This window comes from Saccoglossus kowalevskii, chromosome 22 (assembly GCF_978046115.1).
Source record: "Saccoglossus kowalevskii chromosome 22, keSacKowa6.1, whole genome shotgun sequence".
In the NCBI taxonomy this organism is placed as follows: Eukaryota; Metazoa; Hemichordata; class Enteropneusta; family Harrimaniidae; genus Saccoglossus; species Saccoglossus kowalevskii.
Window position 1 is genome coordinate 5,041,417 of NC_140662.1, and position 11,544 is coordinate 5,052,960.

The following is an 11,544-nucleotide window of genomic DNA, read 5'->3' on the forward strand; positions in this document are numbered from 1 at the left end:
TGGTTTCAAAACACCGCGTAGAATTGGTCAAACGTGGGATTCTCAAGTCTAACAATGTGTCCTACACTATTTATGGTCAATTTTAATAAAGTGATAGTATCTCAACACAGAAAGAACTCTTCGGCAAGAAATTAAAGTTTATAATCAAATTATTTGATTTTAATACCAGATACTCGGTTTTCACGAATTACACGAGATCTCACAGTAAACAGAAAATCAAAAACAGTGATGACCCATGTGGAAAGTGAAACACAAGGCAGTTTAACTTAGTTTTAAATTATAGTATAATTATTTTAGTTTAGTTTATAACACCCGCAAAATACAAAAATACGTTGTTGATATCACTGTGTTTCAGATAGTTGCAATGATTCTAAATACTTGCGAATAATTATATTGTTTTCCATTTTTGAATTGATTGAAATCACAAGGCGAAATAAATAACATTAATTTGAAATTACAACCACGAAAATACACAATCCCAGTTATTATAAGAACATTAGCCCAAAATCTGAGGTGGCCGTTTTATTAGCTTCACCTAATTAGTATATGCGCACAAATAACATATCCACAAATTAGTATGATTGTACGTTATAAAATCAAATTATTATTTAACTTATTCGTTGTTTCAATGATTTGTGTGACAATAACACATAATGTAATGCTGTCATGTAATGGAATTTTATATCACAATGGATAACAATTAACTTGATATAAATTGTGTACAATGGTTGACGAAAATTAAATTAATCACACGAGATAACAAAAACTATGACTAAATTGTTAGAATAATTGCATTCTCTGGTGAAAAGTAAGAGTCAACTTGATAATATGTTTTAATCACTGGTGTGTTCAATAACATTAGAGTACAAACTACGATGTCCATTTGTTATTTTTCCTGACACATGTCTATGAATAATTGATGAGACTTCTTGACAGCATCACAATCTAGGAGTTCGTTTTTCAACTTTTGTGCGCGTTTAAATGCACGATCATAATCATCTTCAATTACTTCAGAGATTTTGTCACTCCAACACCTGGTATCTCTTTCAAAATCAACATCGTTAACACCAACTTTCACAATAATGGGATCGACCATATCCCTTTTGAAGTGCTCCTTTAAAAATTTAGCTAGACCTGAATTATTAGTGATAAGTACGGGTAAACCAGCAGTAATGGCTTCCAGTCCCACCATTCCAAATGGCTCACTGCGTGACGCCATGATCATTAAGTGGCTCTGCTGAATATCGTCACAAATATCATCAATCGTACCATATGGTCGCGGATCTAACTGGATATTTGAGGATGTTATATATTTATTTATATCGGCTTTACATTTTGCATGCTCACTCTCTGGAATACCACGAATTCTCCAAATATACCTGCGCGCTCCTGCACGTTTCCCAGCAACCTTACTCATAGCGTCAGCAACGATATCATAACCTTTCAGACTAGCGACACCTGACACTCGACCAAATGTCAATAGTGTCACATCGGATTTAATAGATGGTTGGATTATTTTCAATTCAGCAAATTTACAATCAGCTGCAGGGAGAAACACATGGTTTTCGACATTCTTCAAGTCATGGAAATCGTCTAAATATCTGTGCATTCGAGGACCAACTGAAAACACCTTTTGGCATTTCCGAACTTCTTGTTTCATTATCTTTTCTCTGTCATCAACCTTTCCGATTGAACAATCAGTTTTTTGGATTTCTGTATCCCGGCAAATAGTATGATTGAAAAGATAAACTTTTTTGTCTGGGAAATAATCATCACGAATTTTTAATGCACCTTCTGAAGTAATTTGCACGTGACCAACGATCACTTCGATGTTTGAAAGGTTGGCTAAATTAGAGAAGTATGTACGATACTGTCTGTTTATCCATTTAAGGCTTGCTTGTTCGTCACTCGGTTCCACCTCAGGAAACACCAACTCGACACCAAGTCTCTGAGCGTCTTTTTTGTCTTTCTCATTCTTATGAAGGGATGTACAGTACACCCTCATGTTGCAATGCGCAATAATTTTAGCCAGTTGTCGATTTATAGTGGATATGCCTCCATTTCCTGTACCCCATTCATCGTTAATGAGTAAAATACCTCTACCAAAAACAAAACAAAAACGTTCAACTATTACAATCAAAATCATTCACAAACCAACGATAAACTTGCTGTCTGGAACAATTTGTTCTTGCAAGCAAAACGTTAGAACAACAGTTCTGAAGGAATATAATATCTAATTAAAAAATCATGATTAGCAGCATTAATAAACTTATGTTTATATATATATATATATATATATATATATATATATATATATATATATATATATATATATATATATATATATATATATATATATATATATATACATGTATTATTTTATTTTAGACTTATATTTAAAATATACATGCTAAGATTACGACATTTTAAGATTATTGACACGAATTCCATATTTGAAATCATCAAATACAAAATTTTCGAGTTTTTGACACCATCCTGAAGAACAATTATACTTTAAACCAACCTAAACCCGTTAATAAACAACCAAGTTAAAGTAGATAAACTTTTCCTCAATCTACTGGTGATCAGGCAAATTAAAAAAGAAAAAGACTCTACATATTTGTTTTCATTGAAGACTTGATAAATAGGTGTTGATTTGTGCCTTCCAAACAGGGTGTTAATGTGAACGTATTCCATAGTTTGCTCAATTATTACAATTATACAATTATTGATGGATTTAAAATGCTACGATATTATGACTTCCCACCTTTGAGTGTCATTTGTACTATGAGGCAGACCTGCAGCATCCGTCAAGAAGCAACCAATCTTTTCATGTTGTCGTTCATTGTGATCTGAAGATAAATATTGCAAAGAAATGGTTATTAGACCCAAATGTCAAACATTTGCAGCCATGTTTAATCTATGTAATAATCTATTGCATACAATACACATATTTTATTGTTTGTTTGATTGTATCTGGGTTGTCGCAGCATTCTTTGCATATCTTGATATCATATTTTGCTCTAATTTGTAAGCAAATATTCAAATTTCGAGAACAATTCTAGACAATTATATACCAATATATAACATATCCCATTATATTATGAAATTATTGGTATGCCTTGAAATCCAGAAGTTTCAAATCACTGCCTAGTACAACTTACAATGAAAATATAACTTTAGCCTATGACCTCAGTATTTCATTACGTCACTCCATGGAGATAAACATGTTAGTTTTAAAACAGCATAGCCAAGGTCAGAAAATGACTTACTCGTCTGTGAGCTTTGTTGATCCTGTGGCGGTGTAGAGTCAACTGTGTAAGTAACTTGTCCTTCACGTTCCTGGTGAGAAGGTCCAGGTTCTCTTGTTTCAATATCTAATAGGGATTTATTAGTGGATGAACTTATTTCAACTTCGGAACAATAAAATGCAATAATATATATACAACATGTATATCAACAAAATCCCATCACTTTTGACAATCGTTTGGGTGATATTTTCTGGTAAATAATTGTGAACATTGCTATGTGAAATGTGTGTGTAAATGTAAAGTTGACGAATTCATCAAGATATTTAAAGAAGGCTCAATCATTAACAAATATTTATTAAGTAAAATTACTACATGTCGAACTTAGAATCAAACCTTATAGTTGTATAGTTCCTATACTACATCTATACCAAGTTTGAACAAAAATCATCCACATAAGATCGAGATCTGGTTCCGGGAATTTTTAATGTTTATGATTTGTTGGCATTTATAATGCATCTGATCACGAAGCGAATACACGTATCTCGAATAATATGGGGTGTTTGAAGTTTGGATAGGGTCAGTCCAGGCATATCTTAGTTACAGATACTAATTGTGGTACGCAAGCATGTACATAGACATGAAATCATCTCAGGAAAAAAACAAATAAAGTGTTCATAATGAATGTATGTCCCTTCGGTATATGAAGTGTAATCATATTGAATCATTGAATTATTGTGAATCAATGCTCTATGTATTCATAGAATCAGCACATACTTTCCTCATCAGAATCTTGTTTCCTCTTTGACTCTGAAACATATGTAGCGTCTGCCGATTTCGTTCTTTTGCTTCTGGTATCAGATTGTGTGCTAGATAATACTGCTGCAAATTAAGACATAAGTACATTGATTTATATATAACGTTATTTAGTATTGTGACATATCATTACAAATTCAGAGCTGTTTTGCTACCACGTCATATCTCACACTGATGTGAAAAATGTACTTTACGATGTGCCTTACAGTATTTTGACTTTTAGGACAACTTCATAGTATAAATACAATTCACGGAGAACTTTATATGCTACATTTTATACGAGAGGATTGTAAATATTATGATTAATAATGTTTGTACGTTTTATTTTCTTACAGTGCCTGTTTTTCAACATTCGTATGAGTCAAAGTGTATTTTGTGATATTGCATCATCGTTCTTCAGTGTGTCGCCGAGTACGGGCATTTTACATTACTTCCCTCAGGTATTTTATCTTTGGGAAATCACATTACTAGATGTTTATGTCTGAACAATTACCAGAGATTGGGGTATTTTTGTGCACCAATAATATCATTGTTCAATAGATCTGATGTGTTTATAACATCTTTTGCTAACTAACTTACATGTATGTGCCCGTGTTATATGTGCTGGAACGGCACTGTCACCTTGTGTGTCACGTGGTCCAGGTTCCCTTGATACAATACCTATAAGTATTAATGAATCGTATAATATATAAAAATGTTCGGCGACATCCAGTAATACTCCATCACCCTCTAAAATGTGTGTGCGCAGACTCAACAAGGATGGCTACATACTGGATATATGGTGGCCATAAAAGCAGAACGTGAAAGACATAATAAAGCGATAGAACAATGTACCATGAATGGATTATCATTACTTTTCAAATGTGTCAAAATATGATCTTCAAAAAGAAATAGTAGGTATTATCTTATCTCACTGCTGTTACGCATGCTGTGATTAGTTGAGAACTGGTTACATAACATTGAATTAAAATGAATATTACATGGTATATTGCCCGTCAAGTGGAGATTCATGGGTATATGACATGGATGACGTCACTGAAACTACTGTGTATCGATACTGCGCATAACAAATCGTTTGTCGTTCGCTTCACTGCTGCTGTCCCGGTCGCTGTTGCTTTCGGGGTTGCTTTTGAGGTTTTCAACAAACTTTAGCCATCCGAAATAGACATCGATGTGTCAGAATGGATATTTAGTAAGATACTCTGTTTTGATGATTAGGGTATTCTATATAAAGCAAAAATGTCTCGGCCGGGATCGCTGCAGCGCGTTCTACGCTGTAAGCATTTCTACGCATTCCACGCCGATGCTAACTGAGAACGCTATTAGCTGTGTGACTTGTGAATAAAAGGTGTGGTATGTTTGTGAGAAGTAATTTCAGTCACTTCAACGACAACGACAACGCCATATTTATCTGGCGAGTGGCCAGATAAATGGCGTTTAAGAATTTCTCAATTCATTCAAAATAAATTGAGTGATTCCCACCCGATTCACACTGCTGAAACACGGTTACTAAAAAGGATATCCATGGCTGAAAATAACATTTGCTGTGTGTATTTCGCAGCTTTTTTAGCTTTTTCAATGTATCTATGCTATTAAGTAATGTGAAACTTGTAACAATACATAAAATAAAATATTGCATACTACAAATATAAGTGTTGTTATTTTGTTGGAGAGCGGGTGTGAGTAATGTATGGTAGATGTGATTGTCATGGTGGATGTCTGCTCGATGAGTTAAAATAAATAACACGTGGTCATTCGGGCAGTATCACGATTTGTTGTCTGCCCTCGGGCTGTTGTTCATGACCATAATATTGATGATGTCCTCACCCTCGGCTCTAGCATCAATCATTATTATGGTCATGACCACCACCCCTGGGCAGTCAACACATCGTGATATTACCCTCACAAGCATGTATTATTAGTTAAATATAGCCCAATCATAATCAGACAGGAATTATAACATACCCTTTCTGCCAGTAGACTTTTTCTTCTGTTGTGCTGACTGCCCAAATAGGTTATCTGGAGATCTTTTTCGTTTGCTTCCAACCATAGATGACGTATCATTTGTGGTTGCTAGTAGTAAAACAAAATATGACAATCGTACATGTACTACACTCAGGGTCGTTCTGAATTTCATAAATACATATCTCATTTGACCCTAAACTTGATTACAATGCCATTGTTAGAGACGAAGACGTATTACCTTTGGTGGTATGTCCTAATTTTTTATTGTATAGGTCGGTAAATTTCTTTACTTTATCAGCAAGTTTCTTCATTCTAACATTCTTATTTTTCAACATTTTAACAAGGAATGTTGTATTTGTTGGTGATATAACATCATCGTCTCGCAGTGCGTCTAATAAATCTCCAGGGTCTTCCATAATACACAAATCACATGCGCGTATTTTGTCTTTACAAAGTCGCTTTAGTACCATAAATTTCTCTAAATAACATGAAAAACAAGTACACAGAAACAGTTTGTATAAATAAATGTACATCCAAATAAATATTGTCTGAAAAATAATCAATCGATTAGTTAAATAAAAATAAAATTAAGGTCAGTTAAATGATTTAAAATATAATGGAAAGTGGGTGAACAAAAACTTGCTAATCATTCATAAATTGTAAGAATGACATTGCCACATTTAAATGAATATTTAAGGTAGTAATATAGGTACAAAGTGTTGGCAACTTGACTATATTCATGCATAGCTGTTTCTAGAGAACAACTAAGAACAAACTTACTAGGTGTTATTTTGGATGCCACCTCTTCCAATAACTCCGTAAATTCGTCGAGATCTGAATTATCGTCTGAACTTGACATTCTGCTTGGTGCTACTATCTCAAGAAAAGCAATCAACGCTGTAAATATAATGGGAATATAATCCAGGTTATTGTATCTTGGTTTAACACAGTGTCAGTTCTATTATAATTTATGACTGTCATATAATGACTCTAATGTATTACATTGTGGATTTTAGCTAAGCAAAGCGTAAAAATATATAGGAGACAAATGTGCATTGATAGCCGGTAATACATAGCGAAGGTAATACATAGAACAGTTTCGTTAAACATGTATGGTGACGCATATTTTCAAATATCATATATCTTTTAATTTTAATTTTAATTTTAATATTATTAATTTTAAATATTTACGACCCCCATAGGTACGTATGCTGAAATTAGCATGATATAACTGGATTCAGAAGAAATCTATGTGTTATATATTAAACAACAGAACAATCCCCTGTCATTGTGGCGTACATTCTATTCTGATTTATCGGTAACAACTCTGTGACTGTACACAGGATATATAGGCCACCTTGTCTGAGGCCGCCATTGCTACTATCCTGCTAATTAATATGGTAAAAATAAACACACAAAAACTAACCTTAATACCTGGATTCTAAATTGTACTACCGCAAAAGATTTCGTATTATATTATATCTTTAAATGTATGAAATACCTTATTTCCAAGTAGTAAGTTACTCAAGCAGAGTATTGCTTCCGGCTTGTATAGCAAACGCGCTGCTATTTTAGGTGGTTTGGAAAAACCCACTCTATTCTTAACTAAGCGCTTGCGCATTATATCATAGTCCAAATCACGTCATGACAAATGACATGTTTACAGCCCGTCAACAACAATATAGACTAAAATATTGTGGTTAGCTATGGTCGGAGGTGCACAATAGTCTACCCTAGATATAGAGTCGTGTTTTATAAAGCGACTTGCATTAACGACTGAAACATTTTCAATGGGATGTTTATCTTTACAAACTTATTTCGAACAGGCATGTCTGAAAATATTTGCTCGCTTATACTACGAGGAGGATATAATAGATATGTATGGGTTTTACACTTTCAGATTGCAACAATTCTAACCAATATCGCGACAAAATGTTAAACTATACATCCTACTGATGGGTAGAAATACAACTATACAAAACTGTACGCTATTATACTCGTACTAACTGACAATGAGATTATTAGTGTATTAACCCGGGAAACAAAAATATACCAAACAAAAAGCGTAGAATATTTATAATATATATTTATATGAGTTGTTTACTTCAATAAATATTCGTAGTAGAATAGGTCTTACCAAGCACTGGGGATTAATGGCAATGTCAATCGTCAAATTACCTAAATATTTTAACGGAAAAATCATTTATACACTAGTGTTGTATTTTATAATAGTAAAACATGTGCATGATTTTCATAACTTTTATTTATCTTTAGGATTCTTGGTAGTCTGGCATGCTCAATAGTCGCCGTATATTTTGGATACTGCTAACATTTATAGAGACGCTGCATTTAATGTAGCCATTACTGTGATCTACATGGGACCCATTTTACCATAGCCATCCAGATACAATCTATACAAGAGGCTCAGTCAGTGTCACCGGGGACATTCTGTCAAGTTTTGTGTTATTTGAGTTTAGCAAAACTAGAAACCGCAATGTATTGAAACACCAATTGTATTGTACAGATTCTTGCATCTCAAGAAATTATGGTTTTTTTGGCCGTTCTCTGTGGTATTCTCATAATAATCTCATATGACGCACTAATTCGTTGATCTGTTAAACGATGCGCATATGATGATAGTAGTAATTGCAATGTCGAAATTATATCCATTTGCTATTATTCTTTATGGACTGAATGCGGCTTTTGCGGCCCGAGGTCATGCGGCGAAAGCGCCCGAAGCTGTACAATCGAGGGCAGCAAAAGCCGTATCCAATCCATAAAGGTTTTATCATATACCTTAGTCTTTAGTTGTGTTATTTTTCGCTCGTCTGGCCCAAAAGAAACCCTATTCGATTTTATCCTGGGTCGATACAGGTCGTTTTACTGGCGCGGATTTATACGGAGGATTTTAAAGACGCAAAACGCGGCAACAATTCTCACACAATACACAAACGAATGTTACCAAATATATCCACAAATTACGTTTTAATGAAACAGCAAATGAACGTAAATTTATAACAATATTTTAACGGTAATAAATACGAACTCATTATAAACTTTCTTTCTTAAGAATGAACGCTACAGTCCAGTTGAGTTGGTCTGGTTTCTGACCATCCGACAACGGGCGTTTTCTAGAAGCTGATGTTGTAGCCACAGGTATAGACACGTTGATTTTACAGTTGTTAAAAAAATGTAGTCGGTGAACGAGAAAAAATTGCTTGACAAGAAGTAGTTTGGTTTACAGTTCTAGATTCTGGCGTAGCTCAACTAAGAATATCTGAAATGCGCCGATGATCTTCCGTGGAGACAGTATTGTCACAGTCAGCTGGCATCGGTGTCGCTGGGTGTATCCAGCAATACGAGGTATATGATAATGTGGTATTTGTTATCGTGCAAATGAACGGCAAAAAAGATTCACGAAACAATTATGTTTTCACGTCGGTGGAGCTTTGCAAGGAAAAGAAAACTGTTGCAGCAGTACATACCGTAACATATGTCGTACTTGTATGAACTATTGTATGTTCTCTTAAATTCACCATCGAGGGCGTGATTTCGGTTCGTGTCGAGCGTCCATGCAGCAAATCTCGGCACGTGCCGAGTTGCGGTCCTTATAAATGATCGGTACGTGCAGATAAAAACTCGATCTCGGTCCCGACCGTTCATACACGAATTACGGCACGTGCCAAGAACTCTAATGTGAACGCCATATATATTCTTCTGTTATATTCAAGATAACAAAATAGAAGTGACAGAGCGACGAACGCATCGACGACGTCACGTGTTCGCTTCAAACACTATGTTGCAATGGACGCACACGTTCCGCACGAGAAGTTTAGCACCTTTATTATTAATTCAATTTTAATTGGTATTAGGACTTGTACCAGGTTTCCTTGTTTTAAGCATTTTTCATCAATAGTGCTAACAGTCGCGCGATCTTGTTTCTGTTGGATATTTAAGCAAGTTTATTCAGTTTTGTGGCAGGTTATTTATGGCTTATGGAATGTTATAGTAACGCTGGCCACTTTGTGAAAGACCGACCCTTTAGTATGTACAGATGAGTTTTCAGTCTGCAATCAGATAACAGTTTGTTTCAAGCATTTAATCATGCACGCGCAATCGGTACCAATAGTGCTCGCAGTCGTGCGATCTCGATTAAATTAGATATTTAATTTCACAGGTCTTTCAGTGTCAGGTATAAGACTTTGTTTCAGCCAATCAGATTATTAGATTCAGACTAACCATGTTACAACGTACATATATATGGTATATTTATAGCTCAGTGCATGTTAACAACGCTGATCACTTTGTGAAAGTCCGACCCTTTGGTATACAGATGAGCATTCAGTCTGCAGTCAGATAAAAGTTGGTTTCTGAGTAAGAGAACGGCATTCTTTGAAGAAACTCATGAAAAGGATTGGAGTATATTAGTAAATGTGATACGTTTTCCTATATTTGCTTGTTAAAAGATAATTTATAGTGTACATTTTGTTAAGTTTGCACGTAACTACTGAATATTACAATGACAGGTCGCTGAATCATATGTAGTTTACTGACATCAATCATCACAGACAAATGTGACCCTTACTAATTTGTATTATGCGTGTTGGTACCGGTATAAGTATGGTATTAATGTTAAACCCAGATTGCGCACAACGTTGGAAAAACTATTTTAAACCTGACCCGGCAAGCAAATCTCATCTAATTGACCCAGAACTTGGGATACAATGGTCGGAGGCTTCATCATGGTGTTTTGTTATCAAATAAACAAAAGATATGTTATTGAATATGTAAGTATGTCTTGTATCATTCATCTTACACTGTGCTATACTAGATAAATATTTACGATGTTGTTTGCGGGGGGGGGGGTAATATCACGTGTACGCGCATAGGCGAAAACAATAATGGGTTTTCCCCTACTGTAAATATAGAATGGGTTTTCAAAAAAAAACTGTGAAGCAACTCTATTTGAGTGAAAGATACATAACCGATTTATTTAACTTGTACTCCCTCAATACGTTTAGAATTGTAATATAGTAATGATTTTTATAGTTTGAGTAACAGGGGGCCAGTACTTTGTATCAGGAATTTAGTTGAGTTGTGGCATGTGCTCAGGTTATGGGATGATATCAATAAACACGGACTTAGTTTTTAGATATGAAACACACATGATATGCGGACTAATGTGTATTATGCGTGTTAGTGATCAATGGATCACTTAAATGTCACAATAGGATGAAAGAAAAGACATTTCTGAATGGGGCATCTACACACGTCTTACTATCGTTGCACGTCTTTAATTCAAACGCTATGTTGCAATGGATGCACACGTTCCGCACGAGAAGTTTAGCACCTTTATTACTAATTCAATTTTAATTGGTATTAGTACTTGTACCAGGTTTCCTTGTTTTGAGCATTTTTCATCAATAGTGCTAACAGTCGCGCGATCTTGTTTCTGTTGGATATTTAAGCAAGTTTATTCAGTTTTGTGGCAGGTTATTTATGGCTTATGGAATGT

At 34.8% G+C, this 11,544-nt stretch overlaps 1 protein-coding gene across 1 annotated transcript; it reads right to left on the reverse strand.

The window, feature by feature from the left end:
* Positions 1–886: 886 nt before the first annotated feature.
* On the reverse strand, positions 887–7,602 carry LOC144357710 (uncharacterized). The gene is made up of 9 exons (XM_085496140.1): positions 7,531–7,602; positions 6,810–6,926; positions 6,268–6,507; positions 6,030–6,137; positions 4,644–4,724; positions 4,026–4,130; positions 3,273–3,377; positions 2,768–2,852; positions 887–2,099 (listed from the first exon to the last, which is right to left on the reverse strand). Exons 2-9 carry the CDS (start codon positions 6,886–6,888, stop codon positions 887–889), a joined length of 2,016 nt encoding a protein of 671 aa, XP_085352266.1. The 5' UTR covers positions 6,889–6,926; positions 7,531–7,602.
* Positions 7,603–11,544: the final 3,942 nt, after the last annotated feature.